At 44.4% G+C, this 26,353-nt stretch overlaps 1 protein-coding gene and 1 long non-coding RNA gene across 11 annotated transcripts in view; one reads left to right on the top strand and one right to left on the bottom strand.

Moving 5' to 3' along the window:
* Positions 1-26,353, top strand: part of Msra (methionine sulfoxide reductase A) — a 333,283-nt gene that overhangs the window by 213,624 nt on the left and 93,306 nt on the right. For all 10 annotated transcript variants that reach the window (NM_026322.4, XM_030247606.1, NM_001253712.1 and 7 more), the window contains one exon: positions 8,347-8,451. In NM_026322.4, coding sequence (NP_080598.2) covers positions 8,347-8,451 — 105 coding nt within the window. The remainder of the gene's footprint in view (positions 1-8,346; positions 8,452-26,353) is intronic.
* Gm52132 lies at positions 2,506-26,353 on the bottom strand. The gene is made up of 3 exons (XR_003951180.1): positions 21,040-26,353; positions 19,117-19,314; positions 2,506-6,441 (listed from the first exon to the last, which is right to left on the bottom strand). It is a non-coding gene; the product is annotated as a predicted gene, 52132 (long non-coding RNA).

Genomic DNA, 26,353 nt, shown 5'->3' with positions numbered 1-26,353 from the left:
AAATAAAATAGATCTGGTCTTTTTATTCAAAAGATCAGTTCCTTACCTAGATTGTGACATGAGGCAATGCCCATGGGACAGGGGCTCCTTGTTATTCTATTACCATTCATCATCATTGAATCCTCAATACCTGGCCCAGCATGTGGGACTTTGTAGGATTTGATTCATGCTTATAAATCAATGAATAAATAAGATATCTTGTTGGCCCATCTGTACAGTGTTATTGTTGTTTTGGTTCATCTGGTATCGTCGTCCTCTGGGAGGTAGGATGCCCATTTTAGGATGGGAAGCGAGTTCATATTAGATTTGGGAGGTCAGAGGCAGGGAGATCATGCATACATAGCATGTGCCATTAGGCTAGTGGACAGTGTGGGGGTCTTCATAAGCCTCCATCTGGCCAAAGACTAGATGAGTAGTGGGAAGATTCAGACCATCTCGGTATTTGGTCCATGCGTGTTCATTCACATTGTATCTTGTGCCCTGTCCCAGGGAGCTGCAGGGAGAGCAGCTGTTACTGTCTCTTCTCTCTCGGAGCTCCTTGTGTCCTGGATGGGGCATTAGAACATACTTGAAGACTGGGAGCATGGAGGTACCTGCAGAGAGCTGACCCTTGGGGCTGAGGGCCCGGGGGAGGAATAATCATTTGCACACCTTCTGTGTGCTGGGTTCTGGGTGCAGCACTCCCCCTCACAGAGACCTTTCGAGTGGCCTCAGGGGGAAACAGCTCTCCTGCAGCATTAGGCCTTAAGCTAAGTCCTTGGACTTCGGTATACAAGTTCTTCCTGTGGCCCTCGACTCTGCATGGTTCTGGAGAACGCTGGGTATCAAGAGGCCCTGGAAGTGGGCAGGGGTTTTGGATTGCAGATTAGAGGCTCTGTGTATGGGGGATCTGGGATTAGTGAAATGAGGACCTGGATCCAGGAGAGTGTGGGAAAATAAGACTGGGATCACATCTATCTTGGAGGGTACTGGGGCCAGACCAGGGCTCCAATACAGAGGATGGGGAGCATTGTTGATTGCTAAGTTCTTTTTTTCTTTTTAATATTTTTTCTTAAGATAAGGTCTCTCTCTTTTTTTTTTTTTTTAAAGATTTACTTATTCATGTATATGAGTACACTGTAGCTATCTTCAGACATACCAGAAGAGGGCATCGGATCCCATTACAAATGGTTATGAGTCACCATGTGGTTGCTGGGAATTGAACTCAGGACCTCTGGAAGAGCAGCCAGTGTTCTTAACCACTGAGCCATTTCTCCAGCCCCCACTTGCTAAGTTCTTTGTCTCTTTTGCTCATGAGCCTAGCCTTGACTTTTTTTCTTCCTTCCTTCCTTCCTTCCTTCCTTCCTTCCTTCCTTCCTTCCTTCCTTCCTCCCTCCCTCCCTCCCTTCCTTCTCTTTCCTTTCCTTTCCTTTCCTTTCCTTTCCTTTCCTTTCCTTTCCTTTTCTTTTCTTTTCTTTTCTTTTCTTTTCTTTTCTGAGACAGGGTTTCTCTGTGTAGCCCTGGCTGTCCTGGAACTCACTCTGTAGACCAGGTTGACTTTGAACTCAGAAATATGCCTGCCTCTGCCTCCCAAATGCTGGGATTAAAGGCATGCACCACCACTGCCCGGCAGCCTTGATTTTACTATCAATAAAACTCTATCTAGACAGCCACCCAGAGTGTCAGTGATATTGCAAGACACACAGAGATTCAGAAGCAATATGCAAGTCATGCACAGGGGTTCCTGTCTCTTATTGACAGGAGTAGGTACCTAGGGAATGGACAACTGTGGACCTTTAACAATGACAGGACCCCAAGAGCCCCTCTGGACAAAAAGTTCAACCCTATTTCCATTTACCCTCCTTCGGACTCACCCCTGCCTTCTCTAGCCACAAGGAACATGCCCTCTGACTCTGTGACAGTCTAAGAGATGGGAGCCCAGTCATTATACCATCTTCACTATCTTCCCATTTCTTGTTTCATTGAGCCATCTTAACAGGGCTCAAATCTTGTCTTCTTCACACTATATATATTTGGGAAAGATATCGTGGTTTCTGTTTCTTGGTTTTCTCCTCCAAAGACTGGGAATAATAATGTTGCCTGCCTCGAGGTATTTGTGAGGGTCAGCTTGGGCCATTCATCTCCAGGGCTTGGCACATATTCCACCTGTCTATACTGTTATTGCCCCTAGAGAATATTAGGTGCCCATTCTCCACCTGCTCCCCACTGTCATCACAGACCTTTGCAAAGAGTTAATAACCTTTGTTTCCTCCATCATTGAAGGCTCTGAGCCTCCTGTGCCTTCTGACCATAGAGACAGTTAGTGCAAAAAGCAGGAAAGCAGGGCTGAGGGCAGGTCCCTCAAGGTGTTCAGGAGTTCACTCCAGATCTGTGGGGTTCAAACTATTAGAAATTTTCTAGAGAATCTTGCAAGGGTACAGATTCTCACGCTAATTTTTTTTTAAATAACAGCAATTTACTAATCATAACAACACTAACAATTATTAATAAAGTTGATATGGGTGCATTCTGTGTTCTGATATGTTCACACAGCAGAGCTGTTTGTACAGCTGTCCCCCATTGCAAGGAAGCGGTCCACTTTATAATGAGAAGGGAGAATCACATAGGACTTAGGGGTGAGGAGGATAAGGCAGAAGAGCACGTCACTAGGTTAAGAGGACAATGTTGAGTCTGCAAGTACCCCCATCTTGATGAAGGCTGAGTGGGTTTGGGGAAAAATCTAGTACGGAACTAATCTCAAGTATAATCCCATGCAGCCAAAGCTATTAATGTTCCCATTTTGCAGACAGTAAAGCCAAAGCCTAGAGAAGAGCTTCAGGAGGCCAAACAGTTGCTAAATAGCCCAGAGGCTCCCCAGCTACTCAGGCTTCCAAGCTTCCAGGATCTGCTCTGTCCGGGTGGCCCAGCCATGCTTGCCCAGTGCACATTCCAATATCTCTTCCTAGGTGCTTAGTTTTCAGGCAACAGTAGCCCATCACCCACTCCTCTGAAGTCAAGTTCCTTCCTTTGGGTCTGGAGGGCCAGGCTGAGGAGCAAGGACGCTCAGAAAAGGCACCTACCTGGTCCTTCTCCTTTTTCCTTTCAAGATACTTTTGTCCAGCAGTGAGAAGCCACCTGCTGTGCTGTAGCTGACTGTTAACAAGCATGTTTGCACATCGCTCCCATCATGCTATTTGCACGATGGAATGTGAAGACACAGCTCGAAATATTTTTAAGATCTGGCCTTTTTATCTCAGGAAGCACAAAACAGTGTTTGCAGTTTGGCCTCTGGAATGAAATTAGCTCAGCGCATTAGCTCCTTCCTGCCAAGCTGGGGCATTTCCATAAAGCTCCCGAGTCCCTTGAATCCTTTTGATCCTTTGCAGTGTGTATTTTTGCACAGGTTCTTTTGCTTTGGAGAAATAAAGTAAAGACACTGAAAGGTGAGCTTGGCCAGGGCATCCTCTGCACTGTTTGTCAATGCAAATTGGGGCTTGAACTTGAATGATGGTTTCCTTTAAATGGCCAGGCTTTTTAAAACCTCTTTCCAAATAACATCAGTGGCAATCATAGCCAGAAGTGTTTGTAAGGAGTAAATTTCCTTTTCCTGGGCCAGCAAGATGGCTCACAGGATGGAGCTTATTCTGAAAACATGGTGACCTGGGTTTTATCCCCAGAATATAGAAGGAGAGGACCAACGTCAGAGAGTTGCCCTCTGGCCTGCACACATGCGACCTGGCGTGTACACACCTACTCTCTCACCTCCCCTACCATTCCCCACACACTAGTAAAAAAAAAAATTCTTCCTGACCCCACATTGCTATCACAAAAGAAGACGCTATTTTTTTTTTTTTTGAGCGTGAGTATCCATTGCCACACAGTGTGACTTTTCCTATAAATCACTGTTTGTGTGGCATTTGCTGTCTCCTAGTGCATTCAGGCTCCTCTGTTGTAAAATCCCTCCTTGGGTGTAACTGGGTAGGCAAATACTTTACCTCCACTCAAAACTTGGTGGTCTTGGATCCTGTTGCTTCCTAGAGGTGTGATTTCTGTGAGAAAACTTGTAAAGAGACCTTGGCTTGCTCATCTGTGAAGGAAGCAGTGCCTGTTTTGCACCAGTAAATAGCGATATTTGTATCCTGTGTTAATAGAAGCGAAAGGGCAGAGGCAACTCAAGTGTCCTTTGGTGGATGAATGGATAAACTAAACATGGTTTGCACGCACACACATGCGGGTGCACACACACACACAAAATGAGACAAAAAAAAAAAGACCTTCTAGCATATATGTCAGCATAGATGGACTGGAAGACATTATGCCAAATGAAATAAGCCAGCCACCAAAAAAGCATATACGATATGATGGCACGCATGATTGCCACTGTTATGTGTAGCCAAAATGGTAACATTTAATCAAATATGCGTTTCTCACATTACTCTGCCATTGTAGAGATGGCAAAGTACATTTCATGGTATTTGGGTATCTTCCCATTCCTGGGGGGGTTGCACTCGTGAGCTGTATTTCTGGTCACATGATCGAAGTACACAAACATCTTCTTGGATCTTTCCACGTTCGCAAGTGACCTTTCTAAAATGGCTTGGTCTTCTTTTCCCCCTGTCATGGGTCACGTGAGGCAGGTCACTGTCCATTCAGCACCACCAGCACACTTTCAAGCAGTTTCGCCGCAGGTAATAAATAAAAGATGGTAGCCTAATATTTCAGCGTGCATTTATTTGCTTTTATTGAGTCATAAAAATATTGAACTTTTTTTTTTTAACATCACAGTACAGTTACTGCTTTCTATGTGAGGAGTCTACTTGCATCTCTGGTTTATATACCTTGTTGGGTTTCAAGGCTTTTCACATCAAATATGTTGTCATGTTTATAACCTATGGTTACCACTTTTAACATTCAGAGGGCCTAAGTACTTTGTGTATGTGTGTGCATATGTGTATTTGTAGTTCATGATGTATTCATGGGTGTGTGCACATGTATGTGTGTGGTGGTCAAAGGTCAACATCAGATGTTTTCCCACATCACTCTCCACAGTATGTTTTGAGACAGGGTCTCTCCTGGTTGATTTGGCCAGGCTAACTGGCTGATGAGTTCTAGTGAGCCACCCGTCAATACCACTAACACCCTAGCATTCATTACAGATAGGAGCCACCATGCCAAACTTTCTCATATGGGTGCCTGAGATCTGAACCAAGGTCCTTCCATTTATGAAGTAGACGCTTTACCACTGGGCCATCTCCCCTGCCTGTTAATGCTTTTCATATTATCAAGTTACATATCACTTTAGTAGTTAATTCATTCATTTTGACATTGCAAATGATTAAATCAGATGTGTAATAGACCAAAAGTGTTTTGCCATCACCAACTGTTATGCATGCTGAATCTTCTAAGCTCCCCATGGCCTCCCCTTTTAGATTCGTTAGCATAAAGTCTACTTACAGGATTGAGAAAAGGCTCAATGGTTAAAGTGATTACAGTGCAGTGTGAGTCCATAGTTTGGATCAGCAGAACCTATATAAATGCTGGGTGGGCATGGTGGCTCACCGTAATTACTCTGAAGGTGGAAGCAGGAATCCCCAGAGAAAGTTGACCAGCAAATTGACATTGGCAATCCCTGGGTTTGATTGCAGGATCCTGCCTCAATGAATAAGGCAGAAAAGGGATCAGGTGATTGCAGACATCAACCTCTGGCCTCTGCATGTACAGCCATGCAGATGCACTCACAATACATACATACATGCAAACACAAACACATACATACCACATGCACATGAAAATGGAAAAAGTAATAAACAAATATAAAATCTGCTTAGATGCTAAATTCTATGACTATGGTATTGGAATAAAGTTGTATGGATCGACCAATTAATAATAAAATTTTATTATAATTTCCCTTAATAGCTCATGGGGAAAAAAGAACATGACAAACATTAGGGCAAATCAAAAGCTAAATTGGCCAACACCATGAGATTCAGTGTTCACTTCAGTAACATGAAACGACCCCTACTGCAGCAGAACCCTCTCCTCCTGCTATGAATGCTGCAGATTAAAAAGACCACAGCAGTGAGGGAGACCAGCCCTCATGGTGCCTATGGGGAAGGAAAATGTGGCCAGCTTTACTGAGGAGACGTTTGGCACTGGACACTAAGAAATCTTTCAATATTTATAAATGTTGATTCAGAAATTCCAGTTAGTCAGCTGCGGCTAGAGATGCCTCTGAAGTGTGGGAAAATATGTATGTCCATGGTTAGAAATAGGATCCTGTGTAAATGCCCAGTGATAAGAAACGATGACGACGTAGCTGGACGACCCGATGGAGTGTTATGCAGTCATTACAAGTGCCATTTGCTCAAACTTTCATGGTAATGAGTGGTCTCACCTGCTCCTTGTTTCTCCTCTTATGTTTCTTACATCTTTTCAGCTTAACATTATTCATAAACATTGTTCCTATAATCAAAAAGAAATTTACATATTAAAAAGAATAGAGAGAACAAGAAATCCTATTCCTTTTCTGGACTCAGGCTTTCTGTGTTTGCCTTGCTCAGTCTCCTTTGACATAGCAAGTAGCCCCTGGTTGTGGAGTCAGCGGGCATATGTTTTTAAGCTTCTGTGTATCTTGGCTGTCTGGTTTGTAAAAGGGAGTTGCTGTCAGACACAACTGAAGTGAGAAAGCCCTCATGCAAGCGGACACTCTGGCCTACTGAGGCTTAAGTCCAGAGTCCTCCCCGGACTATCTCACTGTTGGTCATTTGCATGAAAGACCATCAGAATTCAGTGAAAGATTAGTCATGATTTATTACCAGGGCACAACAGGGCTCCAGGCCAGCCAGGGAGGCAAAGTGCAGTGTTGGGGTGGATTCCACAGGCTTCTGATCTTTCTCCAGCAGAGCTGGGATAATCTCCAGCATCCATGCATGGCAATTGCTCATCAGTAAGACATACCTAAGCTTTGGTGTCCCAGGATTTTATGCAGGTACCAGCCATCCTATCAGCATGGTCAACAGAGTGATCCCCGGTGTGGTTGGAGTCAGCCTCCAGGTTAGCTAAAAGCATGCCAACCAAAGGCCCCATGGTTGTACTTTCTGCATGGTCAGTCCTACCTTAAGACTGCTGTATATAGTTCACCTTATCCTAAGGTCCACTGTGAACAGCCTCTTTTCTACTGGATATCTCATAGTTTTTCTCACAGGCACCAAGAGAAAAGGTCAGACCTCTCTTTGGACAAGGCCAATTTTTTTATGATACACAAGGCGACAGAAAAGAGAGCGTGCACAGATTTGAATACAGAGATTGTGTTGTGTGGGAAGGGGCCCTGTTCCTACATGCTTCTGAGACTGGCCAACAGGAAGAACATGACCTTGACAGCTATAAGAAATACACAGGCATGCACTTCGTTCCCCATTCTTGAATCTTCAGTATTGCCTGTGAGAATAAACCCGCTACGGTGAACACTGCAAAGGACATTTTCTAGCACAGATATTCACTACAGAGAGGAACTGGGCTGAGAAAATACAACTCCTGGGTGCTTGTCTCTGACTCAGTGTTCAGAGCACGGCAACTGTGTCTTACCACTAATTTACCTAATAGGGATGAGTTCTCAGTCTATTTCTGAAGGTTTCTCTCTCTAGCATTATTCTGGTCTGTACTTCAGCTGAGCCTACTCCTTGTAGTTAGAGTAATGTAAAAAGAAATTGGGAAAGTCCCCTTTCAGAGTTTTCACTCCTGAGCACCAGGTCAGACTGATTGGCTCTCGATTTCATAAAAATGAGACTAGAAGATGAAAATCCAGGCTGGGGACATGGTTCAGCAGTTATAGCACTTGCTGTCTAAGGGTGAGGAATGGAGTTCAGATTCCACAGAACCCCCACATAAAAGCAGCAGCACACCTGTAAAGTCCAGCAGCAGGGAGAGATAGAAGATCCTCAGAGCAACAAGACTAGCTGTATGATCAAGCTCTAGTTTGACTGAGGAGTCTTGCCTCTGTGAATAAGGTAGAACAGCAATCAGGAATAATTCCTGACGTCGACTTGAAGTCTCCATATGCACACCCACACACATGAACCCACACACATGAATAAATGTGGGGGTGGGGGGAAAATGAAAATGGAGTTGAGTTCTCATATGAAAGACACAGAAGTCTTCATCCCGGGAATCTCCAGGGAGGATAACTATGCTTTTATAACCGGGGACTGAGACTGGGGATGAGACCAGCAACTGAAATCCAATTACACTTGTACCCTTCCATCAGAGAGAAAAGTCCAGCTCCCATCTGCAGGATCTTTGGAGCCCCAGTAGCTTGCAATGACTTGATGTTATCAGTAAAATTGGGTTGTATGTTCTGTCTCTCTGTAGAAAAAACTGGCCACGCCGAAGTCGTCCGGGTTGTGTACCGGCCAGAGCACATCAGCTTTGAGGAACTGCTCAAGGTCTTCTGGGAGAATCACGACCCGACCCAAGGTAGAGTGATGAGTGAGCCAGTATTTAATTATCTTACTAATTACAGCTGGGATAATTAGTGTTTGAGCTGCATGGGAGAGATGAACCTTGAAATCACACAGGAGCTCAAGAATATGATTGCAGACATTTACTGACGGAACGGGGCGGGAGCACATGGGGAGTGGGGGGTAAGAGAATAAAGGCGCAGCCACAGCCAGCGCCCCTCCCCCCATTACAGCTGTCAGGGGTGGGAAAATTCCCACAGAGAAAGACGCCAGACAATGGCGATCCCTTCACCTTTGATTATTGCATTATTCTTCCTTAATGCAGCCTTTTGTCTACAAAATTAAAGTGTCTTCCCAGTAACCACAGTTTCCCTGATTTATGGTCCCTTTGTTTTCTCAGAGTTTAGCTTTTCTCATCTTTTTGACGTTATCGGGTTTGTTTTTTAAAGAAATGTCTGTGGGTGATTACAAGAAGGAACAAAAAGAATATAAAGGTGAAAAACAGTGTTCAGTAGTCCATAATGCAACTTGGGCTATCCAAACGTTTCATTTGTCCTCTTTGGAATATGTCATGTGGGGATATTAATGTATTTTGACTACAAACAGTATCTGGTGGCCAAATACATTATTCGGATACACTCACAAGCAGAAAGTCTCCCGTTGACTAATACTACAGTAAATAGTGAAAGATTTCTCCACTACATCCTAGCCTCCTTACAAGGGTGGCTTTATCAGTGCCTTGCTCGGGCACGGAGAGGCTTCTGAACTGGGATCTTGCACAAGCATCCTTTGCCCAGCCTTTGTCTACTCACATAAACAAGTTTCCCTTTGGCATTTTCTGTGAGAGGTTTGCATATTGACAATCTCTTAAGGAGTGGAGATTTCTAGCTACGTTTGTGCTTGTGGTAAAATCTTAGCATGAGCCCAACAGAGCAAGTTGGTGGGTCTTAAGTGCTGTGTGTTGTATCAAGTGTGTCCCCCATTTTGCCCCACTAGAACTACCCACTATGGGGGTCATTTGCAAAGATCAAAGATCAGAGCGAAGGCAAGTACAGCAGAGAGAGAGAGTTGTTACATCATCAGGTGAGCCCGCCAGGTACATTAGGGTTAAGACCTGGTTGGAGCGGTAATGGAAATGTCTGGTTTTCTATGGGGATGGGTCCTGAGGTGAGGTGAGAGCGGAGATGTGGGCCAGTAGGTCAAGGCCTACAGGGACAAGAGCACTGCAGTCCAAAGGTTTGTTGTCACCAGAGTTTGGACCGCTGGGTTGCCCTATCACATGTGTAAGACCACCTTGACAGCAGAGATAGGAAACTCTGGCTGTTGCTTGTATCCAAGAGCTCATGCTAGTGAGTCTTCCTCGGGTGCTGCAGACATTCGGTTATGTCATGTAAAGCCGGGGGTCGAGATAGAATGCTCCGAGCTTCTAAACCACCGGGGAGACCCACATTAGGAATCCAGAAAGCCCAAAGCAAGGTCCTGCAGGGCAGCTTGGAGCCTGGAACTTGGCTGCCTCTCACAATGTTCTGTTCCTGTAGAACCCCCCTTCAGTGGCATTTCAGACAGGACCACATCACTATTTTTCTACCTTTACATCCTCCCTTAATATCTTACCCATTCCACCATGCCCTTATCAGCTCAGGTATGTTAACAGGTATGGCCCCTGAATGTCCAGGAGAGATTCAGTGGACGGCCCTTGTACACTCTATTCTCTTCCACACTTAAGTTATATTTGCCTCAGCAGCCTTCCTCACCTCCTCTTGGTTTTCTTTTTGTTTGTTTGTTTGTTTATTGTCTGTGTTACTCTTCTAGCAGGGTATAAGAGTGTATGAATGCCTGGATGGCCTCCAAAGCAAGAATTTATTGCCTTAAAATTCTGGAGGCTTCTCAACCGTAAGTCAAAGGCCAGGAGTCAGCAGGCTTTCTTTTTCCTGAGGCCTCTCTCCTTGGTGTGCTGATGGCCCTCTTCTCCTCTCTGGTCCTCATGTAGTCTTTCCTAGATGGGTTTCCTTTTCTTACAAAGACACCAGTTTTATTAGTGACTATGTTATACTTAATTACCTTTTACAAAACATCAGTTGGGCTGGAGAGATGACTCAGCAGGTAGGAATACTGTCTGTTCTCCCAGATTTGATTCCTAGGATCCACATAATTTCATTTCTAGCCTCTGAGGGCACCAGGCACAGACATGGTACACAAATATACACACAGGCAAAACACCCACACATGTATAATAAAATGCTTAAAGAACCAAAAACTACTCTTTTAAATCTACAAATGCAACCACATTCTGTGGTATAGGAGCAGAGACTTCAGCTTGTGAAAAGAGGAGGGATACACTATGAACCCATCACACCGTGCACCAGAGTGGCTGTACACGGCACAGCTTTGCCTGCTTTTTTTCTAGGGGTGTTTTTAATACCATTCATAGACTCATGACCTGGAAGTCATTTTAAAACCCATCCAGGTGAGCATCCTGGACCGAAGCCTTGACTTTCAATGTGCTTCCCATGCCGTTACCAGGGTTACTTTGGGGATAGCACAATGCAGTGGAACATGCTAACAGTCTCTCTCCTTCTCCCTCTCCCTCTCCCCCTTCCTCCTCTTCTTCCTCTCCTCCCCCTCCCCCTCCTCCTTCTCCCTCTCCCTTATGAGGTCCCCCAGGAACCTTCTAGATGCCAGGCTAGATTCACTGGCCTAAGGGATGACTTCAACTTGGCCAGGCTTTTGTCCTATTGTTTAGGGGATGGGTAGATGACTTAGCAGAGGTATTAGAGTCATCCCCTAGGGCTGTTACACGAGAAAAGAAGGTATCTCCCTTTGCTGGGGTGCCAAGGCTAAGGTGCTTTGTATGTGCTCTGTTAGTTCACCAGGAAGGAAGATAAACAGTGACAGAGACATGTAAGATGCACCAGGAGACAGACTCTAGGGGTCTGAGACCTGTTCTTCCTGCAGCTAGCTGCCTACTCTGCCTGCTGTCACATGGCTTCCTAAGCCCCAGAGCCACGTGCTCTTCCTGCTCTTTAGCTAGACTCAAATTCCTATGCCTTCAATCACAGAAATTCTAACTCATCCATTCATCTAATTTCATCTCTGTCCTTACCATATTAGGACTGTGGCTATGCTCATTTATAAATCAGAGGTCTAAGACATTTGTCTAAGACTAAATAGTGCTTCTTCAAGACTTTGTGGCTTGATTAGGGGTTTCCTCAGTAATTCAGAATAAGTATTCAGGGTTTGAGAGATGTGGTCAGAAAATGTGTGAGACTCCCCTGTTACCATCTCTGAACTACTGTGGAAGTAGTTGTCCATCTAGGACCTTGTATGTCCTCTGTTTGCCAGGCATACCATTTGGTGATGCTAATCACTAAATGGTCCAAATAGGTGGGATGAATCAGCCCCTGAGACAGGGAAATGTGTTTTTTTTTTAATTTATTTATTTATAATATGTAAGTACACTGTAGCTGTCTTCAGACACTTCGTAAGAGGGTGTTAGATCTCATTACAGATGGTTGTGAGCCACCATGTGGTTGCTTGGATTTGAACTTAGGACCTTCAGAGGAGCAGTCAGTGCTCTTAACCACTGAGCCATCTCTCCAGCTCCGGAAAATGTGTTCTTGTAAGAAAGTCAGAACCCAGTGGACCAAGATCAGCTGAGCACTCAGATAAGTATTTGTGAGACTGCATGGCATCATCAGACCAAGTATGAGTGGACACTGGAAAAACTGAAGCCAAAACTCAAATTCAGAACCCTGGATCATATTCCAGTGACCACGGAAGCTTCAACTTGTGGTCATGTGTAACTTCAGACCATTGCATGAAAGATAGGCAGTTGTCAGGAGAAAGTTAGCCTGTGAATGAAAGTAGGTTCCCCTCCTCCTTGTTTCCCAGGGAAATGGCTGTGCAAAGAGAGCCCCAATGCCATGCCATGGGTGAGGGTAGGGAACATATACAAGGCTGCTACCTCATACAGAGAGGAAATTTTCAGGAGGGAACAGCATGGTAGGTGTGGACAACTCTGAACTGTGAAGCAACAACCCCTCAAATTTCTTTTCCAGAAGCAAAACTAGGCAATTCCTAAAGCCACCCAGGGAATGCTTCCACCTGTATGAGTACTGCTTGTCCACAAAAAGGCCGACAGTGCCGAAGAAGTTGAGGAGGACCACTTGGCCTTTGATGCTAGGATACGCCCAGAAAACATGCGTGTCTTCCCCAAAAGCATGACTCCAGAGACACAGACTGTAAATAGCATGTTGGAAGATTGTAGAACCTTCTTGATGAAGTTGTTAAAGGTCTGAATGGGCCACTCACAGTTTTGGATTGGAGTTTAATGTATTTGGAGGGGAAGTAAAACCCTTGGATGATATTTGCAATTATGGTTTGTTTGTTTGTTTGTTTTTGCTAATGCCAAGGGTCCCCCCACAGAAGTAGCAGAATTTAAGCTTAAAATATCTATTCAAGTAAGTCACATCCTCAGGACATAGAGGAAACAGGAAATCCTGTGTGTCTGTGCTTCCAGGAACTGAAGCAGCACTCCTAGGTAGAATAGAGTCACAGACATCATTACTGTGTAGAAGGAGACAAAACTGGCAAGACATGGAAGATTCTGGTATGGAGGCTCGGGAGACAATTTCATCAGTGATGTGCTTGCTATACATACATGATGACAAGAGTTTGGAGAGCCACTGTCCATGTCAGAAGCCTATCAGGATGTCATCTGCTTGTAATTCCAGAGCTGGGAGGGTAGACATGGAAGGATCCCTGGAGTTCACTGGCTGGCCAGCCTACCTGCATTGAGATCTGGGTTCAATGAGAAGCCTTGACTCAGAAAATCCAAGTGGAGAGTGATTAAGGAGGGCAACTAACATCACACACACAGACACATGTGCACACACATGTACACATGAGCACACACATGTACACATACACACATGTACATGTATATGTTTACACGCATGCACATGCACAAACACACACAGGCACACACAGACATACACATGTGTGCACATGTGCACACACAATGCACACAGTATGTTCATACACACTCACACGCACATGCATACCTGGGCATACACACATGCATGCACACACATGCACGCACACAGATACACATAGAGCTATAGATAGGTCCAGGGATCTGTCCTTCCATAGTCACTGTGTGATCGTTTCTCAGTCCCAAGAGATTGTCTCTCAGTGGTTCAAGTGGAGTAACTGAGCAAAACCCTCAGCTTACATTTGGCTAGAGAAGAGAAGACTCGCCTCATCTACCAGTTACCACAAAACCTGTACTTTAGGCCAGTGCATTCTGTCTTTACCCAGATATAACTATAGGTGTAACTATTTGGTCCCCTAACTGCTGAAATTCCCCAGGGAACATGGAAGAGACTGAGATTGAAGAGATTTGGGTTCTGGCCCCAATTTAGACCCTCTCCAGCCTTTAGATGTTGGGCCAAGACACTCAATTCTGAACTTTGCTGTTTTTCTTTAACCTGCTTTATTAGTCAGGGTTATCTAGAGTCACAGGTCATATGGAATGAGTGAATATATATATGTATATGTATAAGTATAAGTATATGTATATGTATATTCTTATAGGCTGCAGTCCAACTAATCTAAACAATGGCTGGCCATGAATGGAAAGCCCAGGAATCTAGTAGTTGCTTGGGTCTCAGCTGGTCTTCTGTGTGTGCTGGAATCCTGGAGAAGTAGGCTCCAATGCCAAGGAAGGGATGCAGTGCTAACAAGGGGAAGGCAAGCAGGCAAAGAGCAAAAGCTTCCTTCTTGTCCTTATGTAGGCTGCCAGAGAAGGTGTGGCCCAGATTAAAGGTGTGTCTTCCCGCCTTAAGATCTACATCAAAAGCCTTTGTCTTCCAGCCTCACAATTTGGATGACAGGTGTGCTCTCCATTTCTGGATTATAGTCTATTTCAGGTATAGTCAAGTTGACAACCAAGAATCTGATCTGCTAAAGATACAATCTAGCCTCATGGTGTATCTGGTATAAGAACTAACTAGACGAGCATGAAAATCTCAAGATGCCAAAGGAGTGGCAGGCAGAGCTAGAACTTTCTCAGCACACCAGCATTTCACCAGATTTTGACATTTGTGTTTATAGCCACATTGCCCTCCATCCACTAGAGATTGGACTTTATATTCTCAGAGATTCTCTTGCCCCCCGTGTGATTGGGAAGAGTTCGGCATGGCTTGTGTTTTGATTCCATGATGCTGTTGATGCAGGCAATGAGCCTCCCCCACAGGCTTCTGAATTTTGCTTCTGGTAGAAGAATGAGAAGATGTGGTTCCAGCCTCAAGAGCTAGTGCTCACTGATGGTACAGTTCAATATTTGTATTCCTGCCTAGGACACAGAGTTCAGACCATGGACCCTGGGCCAAATCACAATACACAATGTCTGACTTCGCAGCGATAAGCTATTTCATCTCATCTATCTGGGGTGAGGGATCCCTACAGTTATTAAGGACTTTTTAGGGGCTAGCCTCGTGATGAGTATTTTAAATTTTTGACTTCTCTTTATCTTGTCTGCAATCCTCATTTAATGAAAAAAGAAGGGGCAAGGTTCCTAAGGCCTCAGAGCTTTGCCCAGTGTTGGTGGGCCCCATGTTTGCTGAAGACTCAGTCTAGTTTCTTTCCTTAGCTCTAGAAGACAGCAAACGTCTGGGCAAGAGGACCTCCTCCTGTGCTAAACATGCTGGTCCTTTATGATAACAGTTCTGACGTCAGTGTCCTTTTTAAAGTGAGAGCTGTAAAAACTAGCTCTATGTATTTACTTCTACTCTAAAGTGAAGGCCACGTTTTGTTAACCATAGCAGCCTTACTTACCTCTGGGAAATGGGAATGGCTACCCATAATATGCATCCCATGGCCACTAGGCCATGCCAGCTCACTGTGGGATTTGCAAGTCTTTCCTGGTAGTTCTAAACCAAGAATAATTTTTAGATAGTCCATTGGGAACCACGGCCTGTTCATAGTGGCTACTGACCCAGTGTCTATTACTTGAATAGCTTATAATTTTAGCTGGATATACACATACTAATAGAGGCTCAAACTTTGGGGCTGGAGATATGACTTAGCAATGAAGAACACCTGTGTTCTTGCAGAGGATCCAGGCCCAATTCTCAGCACCTACATGGTGGCTCTCAACTCCATAACTCTAGCTCCAGGGGATCCAGTGCCCTCTTCTGACCTAAGCAGGCACCAGGCATGCACATGGTACACAAACAAACACTCATATACATAAATTTTTTTTAAAAATCTTTAAAAAAAGACTCAAACTTCCATAAGGCTTGGAGTGGAGCATGGTATTTGTTGGAAGTGTGACTATTCAGGCATTAGTGAGTGTGATGGGTTCAAGTTCCAGGCTCTGTACTTCTAGGAAGGATGTTAATCAGCTCAACATCATCTCCTCCTCCTCTTCCTCTTCCTCTTCCTCCTTCTCAGTGTGTGGATGCAATGGTCTCTTGGTAGAAGGATGTCCTCTTCCCTCTTCTTCTTCCCCCTGATCGTGTGCATGCATTCGGTGGGAAGCCATCATGGGCCTCAGGGATGGCAGAGCTACAGCACAGAAGTGTCAAGTCATCGTCGCAGTCTGAGCTCCCAAGGAAAGAACCGCCTTGCCTAACCTCCTGTTACCTTGGTTCATACTTTGGGACTCATTCCCTTCTTTTTTTACCAGTAGCCTGTCCTGTATTCTCACCAGCACAGCCACAGCAATAAGCTGATGGTGAGCTGCTGTCACACTTTAATTAAACCGCTCCATGGTCAAGACATCTGTAATCGCATTTAGTGTGTGAGTGGGGACTCAGGATGGTGATGCCATCTGTAGCTTTGAGCTTGGCCCACCCACATACCAGCCACGTGGCCATGTATTATTGCTCTCATCTTCCTTGGCTGTACTCAGGGCTCCTTCCTGGCTCATCCTGCTGTTACCAGGGACATCAAAGTTCCCTCTTATTGGTTCTTAATTCTGTTAATAGAAGAATCTAAAAACTAACTCAGGGGAAAGTTTTGAGGACTGTCTTATTAGTGTGTGAAAGAAAAGCTCCAGGGCAAGCAGGCTGTAAGTCTCAGTAGCCACCAGGTAGAGATGGAGAAGAGGAAGGTAGAAGGCCATACCTTTAAGAGATAGGGTCCAAGAAAGCCAGTGTGTTCAGCAGTGGATGTCAGTAAGCAGATGCCTGCACCGTGGCAGCGGGGGCTTCAGAGAATAAGTGCAAAAGCCCAGACAGCCAGGAAACACATGCTTAGATCTTTGGCTGGTGTCCAAGTTAGAACACCAGAGTTAGAGATCAGAAAAGAAGGCAGGTTCAGCAGTGCTGCATGAGTGGTACTCTGCAAGCTGCTGCATAAAGGGAATGGCTTCTGGGAAATGCAGCACATGATCTCGTTAAGGGTATAATTATTCCTCCCAATCTCCTTAGCATGTCTTCATGGTGAATCAGCCTTCCTGAGGGGTGTTCTCTGGACCAGGTGATTGACAGACCCCGATGGATTGACTCCTAAGAAGGAGACAATAGCACATGATATTCTGACCTGGGGCACATCAGAATGTTATGTCTCCACGCAGGGTCAGAGGTAGAACTCAGAGTCCATTCTTTTGACTTGGAGGAATTAACTGTTACTAAATGTCTCAACAAAGCCCAGAACCTCCATGTTTTCACACTTGCCATTTCACTTCTAGTAAAGCTTGTCCTTATAGCATCCTCAGGGTAATAAGAGGCGGAGTCTATGTGGATTATAAGGGAGAGCTCCATTCTCAGTGGCCTCCAAGCCTGCTAGGTCCTGTACCGCTACCCTTTCCTGATCTATTGTCCAAGATGTTAAATCACAAAACAAGCCTCTCTCATGCTTCAACACATTCTCTGATTGCCCATTCCCTTTGGAGCCATTTATAAACTCTAAAGTGGCCAATGTGACCTCAGATTAACCCATGACTTTAGATTAACGCCCCCTCTCTGCTCAGGGCATCCCAAATACAGTGACCTTCATTTCTTTATTCTGCTTCTAGACAACAGAAACATTTTCTTGCTCTAGTCTGGCACTACTGCTAAGTCTGCCCACAGCTCTTGACAAGCATGGCTCCTTCTTGTCCTCTTGATTTCTACTGTCTTCCAAGAGGCCTTTCTTGACCTTCCCAAGCTAAAGTAGAACTCCCTGCCCTCATAGCCTGTGTAGCTGTACACCAACAAACCTGACCTTCTCAGCATTTACCCCAAATGTAATGATTGGTATACATCCTGGTTTTCTAACTTGATATAATGAGTGTGTGTTTGTGTGTGTGTGTGTGTGTGTGTGTGTGTCTTATCAGACTGGTTTATAGGGTGTGGTCTAGGTAGTCCAATAATGGCTGTCTCATCCTGGAGACACTGAGATTGTAAGTGTTGAGTTCATGCAGTTGGATGTCACTGCAGTCCCAATCTAGCACTGGAGGCCTAGAGAATTTCTGGATTGCTGCTGGCCTTCAGTCTATACTGAAGTCCTGAAGAAGTGGGTTCTAGTGAAGGCATGCCTCAGCAACAAGACAGATGAACTTGCCAGCGAGAGTAAGGGCAGCAACAAAAATGCAAAAACATGCAGGCTTTCTCAGCTTACACTTAAGGCTGGAAAGTCCCAAGGACTTTCTGTGTATATGTGTGTGTATGTCTATGTATCCATGTGTCCGTGTGTCTGTGTGTGTCTGTGTGTGTGTGTGTGTGTGTGTGTGTGTGTGTGTCCGTGTGTCCGTGTGTCCGTGTGTGTGTGTGTGTGTGTGTGTCCGTGTGTCCGTGTGTGTGTGTATGAAGGTAAACTTATATAGGCCAGAAGTTTTAACAGGTGTCCTGCCCACTCCCTCTGTGAACATCACTCCAGCCGTCTCAGTGCGGCTGCCCCATAGCCTCTTTCCAGGTGCATGGAAGAGCAGCCAGTGTCTCCCCCATGCACACCCCCATGCTGTCTACTGGGAAACATTAATTGCAGGGAGAAATATCCCATTTTCCTCCTGTTTCCCATCAAGTGGGTAATTAGGTGCTGGTGTGTGTATATTTGAACTTGCCAAATTAATATCTGAACTTTATTGTGCTGACCCTTTTAAGTTAGTTTTTTTTTAAATAAGTCACCAGTTTTGAAGGACTATCCTTTTTTTAGATCATGTATAAGAAATCTATCATCTGCAAATAATTAGACAGTGGGAATGATATTGTATTGCTAATGAGCAGATGTGCATGCTTGCAGGGAGGGAACAAACAGCTGCACACACACAAAATGGAAAAGTGGCTCAAACCCAGCATTACAGATTCTGAGAGGGGTTTCATTCTTTAAAGAATTTCAGGGAACAGAGAAAAATGAAACAAAGAATCTGGTATTTTTTTCATTATTAATTCTTCTCTCAAGTGTGCTTCCCCCGCATAGCACCATCATACATGTGCACAGCATCGCTGCTGTTTGCACTCTCGAGTGTCCCTTTCAGAGAATGCTTATATGGAACAGGTTTGCTCGGCCTTTCCTCCAAACTGATTGAAGGACTCAGTGGGTAGCATTCCCATGCTGACCACGGTGCTTGGGAGCGTATGCATGTAAAATCCTATTGGATTCTTAAAGGAACCTGTGAAAGTTAGACCCATTCTGCAGATGGACAGACTGCCCCAGTGAAGCAAGAGGATTTGCCTGGAGCCTACTAGTACATTACCATTATGTGACAAAGATGGAATTTGTTCCCCTGGGCTCAGTTCCAAGCCTTGTGTTCCTCCTCTGGGAAGGCACGTGATTCCATATTGTTAAGTGATGATTTCAGAGAGCAGGAAGCATGACCTGTGGTGACTGGAACCAGCTGCACACTTGCCAGTGTCTGTGAACTCCTGCGGTGTCCGTTACAATTTCATACACGCTGTTAAGGATTAGCGAGAGGAAGATAATTGGGCTTTTGGAAACATTCAGAGGAATCACACACATTTTACATCATCATTTAGAATCTGAAAATTTTTACACTCCAGCAATAAAATATGAAGTCAGAAGAACTACTACACTTCAAACGAGAGTCCTAAATTAGGAAAGGGAGATCAGAGCTGAGATCATTGGTGGGAACTGGAGTTCCTAGACTCTAATAATGTCAGGCTGGGCTGTTCCATTCAGCTCACAAATTAAAAACGATTTAGGATGTTGGATTGAACATTTAGAATGCACTGAGATCATCACATGCAACAGCCGACAGATTGTAAGGAACGACCAGATTAAGAAGAAAGGAAGCAGGAGCAAGACAGGCAGAAGAAGACGGGAGACGCCCATGTTCTGAGAGAATTCTCCAGCACCATAAAATGTGGGTTTGGGGGTCCTTACCAATGGCATCAAAGGTGTGAGCACCTCAGAGCCCTGAACATATGAAGCATTGCATTGTACCTAAAAATGGCCTGCCCTTCCAGTCATACACAGAGCATACCCTAAGCCAGAAAAAAGATTAGTGTGGCTAAAGGGTTTAAAATCATATAGATTAGAATTCTCTTACCACCATTGCATTCTACTGGAAACCAGTAGCAGAAAGTTATCCAGAAAAGTTCTCTTATGTTAAAAAGAAAATTTAATTTCTAACTATCTTAGTATTTTAGTTTGCATGTGAAATTTCCCCACAAGCTCGTATATTTAAACACTTGGCCCCCAGCTGGTGGTGCTGTTTTGGGGTTGTGGGGCCTTTAGGAGGTGAGGGTTATGAGGAGGAAGTGGCCCACTGTGGGGCAGGTCTTGAGGCTTACAGTGGGATCCTGCTTCTCGTCCAGTCTCTGCTCCCTGCTGTCCAGTGAGCTAAGCAAGCAGAATCGAAAGTTCTGCCACTGTGCCTTTCTCCACTTCATGGCACCATATCCCTCAAACCATTAGCCAAAATAAATCCCCTTTAAGTTGCTTCTCACTGTGCTGACAAGAAAAATCACTAGCAAACCTAGTTATTAAGGCTAAATCATGAACAAAATTAGAAAATGCTTTAATTAGGCAATGATTAGGGTACTATATATATATCCAAGTTCACAGGGCATGGCTAAACAGATCGTAAACCCATCTGTGAGAAGACAGAAGGGCATCCATCTCAAGATGCAAGAAAACCAACCACAAAGTAATCTCAAATGGTAGGAAAGAGATCATTAAGAACATAAACCAATGATGTGGAGTTCAAACCACAGCAGAGGAGACATGAAAGCCAAGACTTCCTATATGTATATTCAACTGGTTAACTGTTAGAATAGTTGATCAACAACAACAGAACAAACAAAAGAATAAAACAGGGCCGAGAATCCCAGTATGAAGAATAAAAACATGGAATCTCAATACAAACACTGGACATACTGCCAGACTCAGAGGACACCTGCAGCAATGAACTTGAGACAAAAAGTTACATTGAAAATAAACCCCTTAAAAAATAGGGCCCAACAGAATGAAACAACCCTGGGATCCTTAGAGAAACTGAATCCATACTTGATAAGATCACATGCTTCAATGAGTTTTACCAACATTTACTAGGGAAATAGTTGCCGGCTTGTGGGATGCCTTCCAAGGGCTGAAGAGAACGGAATCTTGATACCCACATCTGAGCACAGGAGAAAGCAAGATCACAGTACAGTCTCACCTAGGAGAATGTTTGCAGAAATCCCCAGTGGGCTGTTAGCCAACTGAGATTGGTGGCATCTTGAGACAGGATCCATGACCAAGTGGATTCCAGAGCACATGGTTCAGCAGTTCAGCATTAACCGAGAAAACCGAACAGGGTGTTTCCTGGACAGATGAAAAGAAAAACACGGCTACTGGTATGCAACACAAGTTAGTATTCATAAATGAGAAAAGCATGGGAAAGAGTCTGTACAAAGACTCACTGGGTGCACATGCGCTACTGAACAGTGCACTACTCAGAAACTGCAGCGTGTTGGAGCAACTACTGTAGTTTTGTTTGTTTTTATGTGTTTTGCTTGTTTATTCATTTCTTACTCCCTCTGTAGCCCAGGGCAACCTGGAACTCATTATCATGTAGCACATGCTGGTGTCAAACTCACAAGTGTTGCCGTTAGCGATGTACACTCTGTTACAGCCTCTAATCTGCCTTGTACTGGCATGGGTAGGGATCCTCCTTCAGACCTAAGTTAAGGAGAGAAGCAAAGGGAATGACTGAGGAATGCTCACTTCTCCCCAGCTCTCTGGGATTTCCTCTTCTTCTAGTGGTCAAGTGACTGAGTTCTGACCAATGGAATATGGCAAAAAGACATCTGCCACTTCCAGTCTTAACTCCTAAAACTCCAGCCTAGCCCCTGAGCTCTAAAAGTGGGAAGCAACTTGAGTAGGGAAGCAACCTACCAAAGAGACATCAGCCTCCACCAAGCTAGGCCCCCTAGGCACTCAGGGGGCAGGAGGGGTTAGCAGCCCTTTTTACTAAATGAACTTTGCATGAGCAAAAGATAAACGATTAGGTTCATCCCTGAGAATTTCAGATAGAGGTTCCTTGAGGGTGAGTGTCGTTAATGAATCTCTAATTGTGTTCACTTAGCCATGGGGCAGCTGGAAGATCCAGTAATGAACGGACTTCGCTTAGACTTCCTCTTAGATTATTTTGTAAATTTAGTATAAACCCCAGTGAAAACCTACAGTCCTGCTGCTGTGCTGTTGCTATTCTTGCTCTCTCCTCCTCCACCCCCTTCTCCTTCAGACTTAAAAAAAAAAAAGATTCCCATGTATTTATAAAAGCAAATGTTTTCTTATATAACAACAAGAACACAGGAACTTTTTTCTTCTGCAAGTCTTGACTCATTGTGAACCTCACCAGTTAAGCTGCAGTGCATTTGATGTGGGGAAAGATAAACAGACAGTGCAGGGGAGCAAAGTAAGATGTGGATGTGCCGGAGGACAGAGCTACCACACCACCCGCTTCGCCCACTACTGGGGAGAGGGCTTTTTAGTTAATAAAGACGCCTTTTTGTTGTTTGTTTGTTGTTTTGTCTTTCCAGATCCTTAGGAGGGAGAATCTGCCTCATGCCATGCACAAAAATTAGTACCTTGTACATTTAAGACCTAAGAGCAAAGGTAAAATATGCAGGACTTCCAGGTGAATGACTTCACTATAGTGTGGGGTCTGGAAGTGATTCCTATAAAAGACACTAAAAGTGATAACCAAAAAAAAGGCAAAATAAGTTTGATAAATTCGTCCTTCTCAAAATTTTGGCTTATCATAAATCATTGTGGGGGCTGGAGTAATTACTAAGCAGTTTAGAGCACTGGCTGCTCTTACAAAGGACCCAGGTTCAATTCCCAGTACATCATGGTGTCTCACAACCATCTGTAACTCTAGCTGCAAAGGATCTACACCTTCTGGTTGCTGAAGGCACCATACAGACACCAGGTGTACATGAAGGTAAACACTCCTACACATAAATTAAATATAAATAAAAATTGAGCAAACTAACCCATTGTAAAAAAAATGCCAAGAGTAATGAGATTATATCTGATAGTGGATTTATATCAGGAATATTTAAAATATATGAAAAAGGCTTTTTTTTAGAAACACAGATTGCTGCAAAGGAATGTGGCCAAGGTATTTAAATAGCAGTGGGGAAGCATAAAATTAAAAACATCATTATCAATTGGGAAAATACAAATTAAAATCAAGTGAGACTGCATCATGGACCAAGCCAACCGACAGAAAGTGGACTATCAGACATGGGAACATCTATGAACTGAAAGAAAGAGGACTATTAGACATGAGAACATCCATGAACTGGTAGGTTCTCAAAGCTTCCAGACTCTGGGTAGAGCAACATGGACTTTGTAAAGCAGGGCCATGGCTCCAAAGAGTGACTCACATGTAGTTACATCAAAGACATGCGAACCTCAGCCAAAAGCTCCAATTCTAGGTATGTACCCATAAGAACATCATGTATGTGCATAGCTGAGAGCATGTTGAGAATGTCCTTTGCAGTCCCGGGCTGCTCACAGGCTCATCACAGGATGAATGCATCCATTGTGGGTGGGTGTTCACTTGAGAGATGTTCTGAAACCATCAAATGAAGAAAATGGGAGATTGAAACCACTGTATAGCTTTGTTCTGTATAAATTTCAAAAACAGGCCAAACTAAGTTAGAAGGCATTGTCATCAATAGGGACACACAGGCGCACAATGGTACTCCGTTTCTTTATGTTGGTGGTCTTTATCTGAGCATCCACTCCTTGGTAATAAATAATGATACGGTCATGTAACTGTACCATTGAAGTGTACACTTGAATACACTTGAATAACTCATGTACTGTGTCTTATGTACTTTTAGTACATGTGTATATATGCATTATATACTTTTCTGTATTGAATCTTAGTTTCGATTTCTGTTGTTGTGTTAAACTAATAGGATAAAAGCAACTTAAGGGAGAAAGAGCTTATTTTTGTCACAGTCCAAGGTGCAGTCCATCATGACAGAGAAAGCAGTGGGATAGCTCGAAGTAGCTGTCAGACTCCATTTATAGTCAGCAATAGAGATGATATAATGGATGCTCATGCACAGTTCACTTTCTCCATTTTATGCCACTTGTTTATGCTTGGTGTTTATTTTGTAAACATCCTTAAAAAGTCTCACTGATGGTCTGTGTTGGTCTATGGTGGTCACTGATGGTCTGTGTTGGTCTGCAGTGATCACTGATGATCTGTGTTGGTCTGCAGTGATCACTGATGGTCTGTGCTGGTCTGTAGTGATCACTGATGGTCTGTGTTGGTCTATGGTGGTCACTGATGGTCTGTGTTGGTCTGCAGTGATCACTGATGGTCTGTGTTGGCCTGTGGTGATCACTGATGGTCTGTGTTGGCTTGTGATGATCACTGATGGTCTGTGCTGGTCTATGGTGGTCACTGATGGTCTGTGCTGGTCTGTGATGATCACTGATGGTCTGTGCTTATATTACACGTGACCACCACTGTGCCCAGCTTTTTCGGTGGGTGCTAGAGATGGAACCTAGGTTCTCATGCTAGTGCAGCAAGCACTTTATTGACTGAGCCATCTTACCAGGCTTTGTTAGTTATTTTGATGGCCTCTCTACTTCCCTCTTGATAAAACAAGGGCTATCCATTCATTCTCTCATTTTAAATTTAAAATGAGCTGTCAGCTAAAATTGACAAAATTAATTTTCCATTCAGGTAAAGTGAGACTGTTCAATATTCATGGGATTCATCTCAGACACCTGAGAAAAAGGCCAGGTGTGGCAAGAAGAGCTCTTGGATTGCAGTAAGAAGCCGTGTGTCACTGTGAGGGAGAGAGGCTTGTGACCTGGTGGAGAAGGCTGGAACACTAGGAAGATCCTGTTTTCCAGCCCCAGAAAGGAGGCAATGCTGGAATGAGCCGTGTGAGCCATGGTCTTCTGTGTCACTGTGACGTGCAGGCTTTCAGTGCCATCTCTGTGGAGACAAACCAGTGGGTCAGTTCATAAGCAAAGAGAATACCAGCTTCCCATTTGTGGGAAATGACTGCAGTTCTGGGACATTTATCAGCAGTTTTACTTTTCATTGAGATAGATTTTTAGATAAGCAACTGGAGGTGTTCAGAATTTTGTAGATAGAGCCATAGCTTCTGTGGTGGTTGGAATATGCTTGGCCCAGGGAGTGACACTATTAGGAGATGTGGCCTTGTTGGAATGGGTGTCGCTGTGGCTTTGTTATGTCACTGTGAGGATGGGTTTTGAGATCTTCCTCCTAGCTGATTGGAGGTCAGGCTTCTCCCATTTGCCTTCAGAACAAGATGTAGAACTCTCAGCTCCTCCATTGCCATTCCTGCCTGGATGCTGTCATGGTTTCTGCCATGATGATAATAGATTGAACCTCTGAGCCGGTAAACTATCCCCAATTAAATGTTGTCCTTTATAAAAGTTGCCTTGGCCATGGTGTGTCTTCAATGTAATGGAAACCCTAACTAAGGCAGAAGTTGGTACCAGGAATGGAGTATTGCTATGATAGGCCTGACCATACTTTTGTTTGGAGGAATGTGGATTTTGGGACTTTGGAAATTAGTAGAATGCTTTAATTGGGGCTAGCTTAGGTTCAAAGGTTCAGTCCGTTATCATCAAGGCAGGAAGCATGGCAGCATCCAGGCAGGCATGATGCTGGAGAAGCTGAGAGCTCTACATCTTGATCTGACTGCAACCAGTATAAAACTGGCTCCCACACAGCTAGGAGGAGAGCCTCAAGGTTACACCTACTTCAACAAGCCACACTTCCTAATAGTGCCACTCCCTGGACCAAGCATATTCAAATGACCACAGCTTCCGAGCCCCTTCATATGATAAGAGTTAACCACAGAACACAGATGCACCATCCTAAGTGGGACCAGGTGGTATATAGGACTATGGGCATTCTCTGAGAGTGGCAGAATGCAAGCAGCAATAGCATGCAAAGGTGGGCTGCAAATCAGTTTGAATGAGAACAGAATTAATGACTAGCATAGAGTCCATTAGCTTCCTTGATGCAGAGCCTGAGGCAGGGGATAAGTCACTGGTGCCTGTGACTGGGGAAGGACAGACGGGTAGAGGGGAGAACCTATAAGCAAATAAGAGAAGTAGAGAGGGGAGGAGAAGCCGAGGGAGGATATAGTCTCAGGAGAGGTCTTGGCCCCTTGGATAGAGTTCAGGAAGTTGAGGAGGTGCAGCCATGTGACCAAGTTCTGGCCATTGAGATATAATTAATGGTGCAGAGCAAAGCTTCTAGGAAGACTGTTTAAAGATGGAAGAAGTCAGGGTGGGCTGGAGGCTCAGCAGGTGAAGACATCTGCCATGCAAGCCTGGAGACCTGAGTTTGATCCCTGAAGCCCACATAAAGGTGACTCCAAAAAGCTGTCCTCTGTCTTTCACACATGCACCATGGCATGTACCTACCCACCTATACACATCACACACACACACACACACACACACACACACACACA

This window comes from Mus musculus, chromosome 14 (genome assembly GCF_000001635.26).
Source record: "Mus musculus strain C57BL/6J chromosome 14, GRCm38.p6 C57BL/6J".
Taxonomy (NCBI): domain Eukaryota; kingdom Metazoa; phylum Chordata; class Mammalia; order Rodentia; family Muridae; genus Mus; species Mus musculus.
Note: the sequence above shows the minus strand (reverse complement) of the source record. Positions and strands in the feature narration are given on the sequence as shown.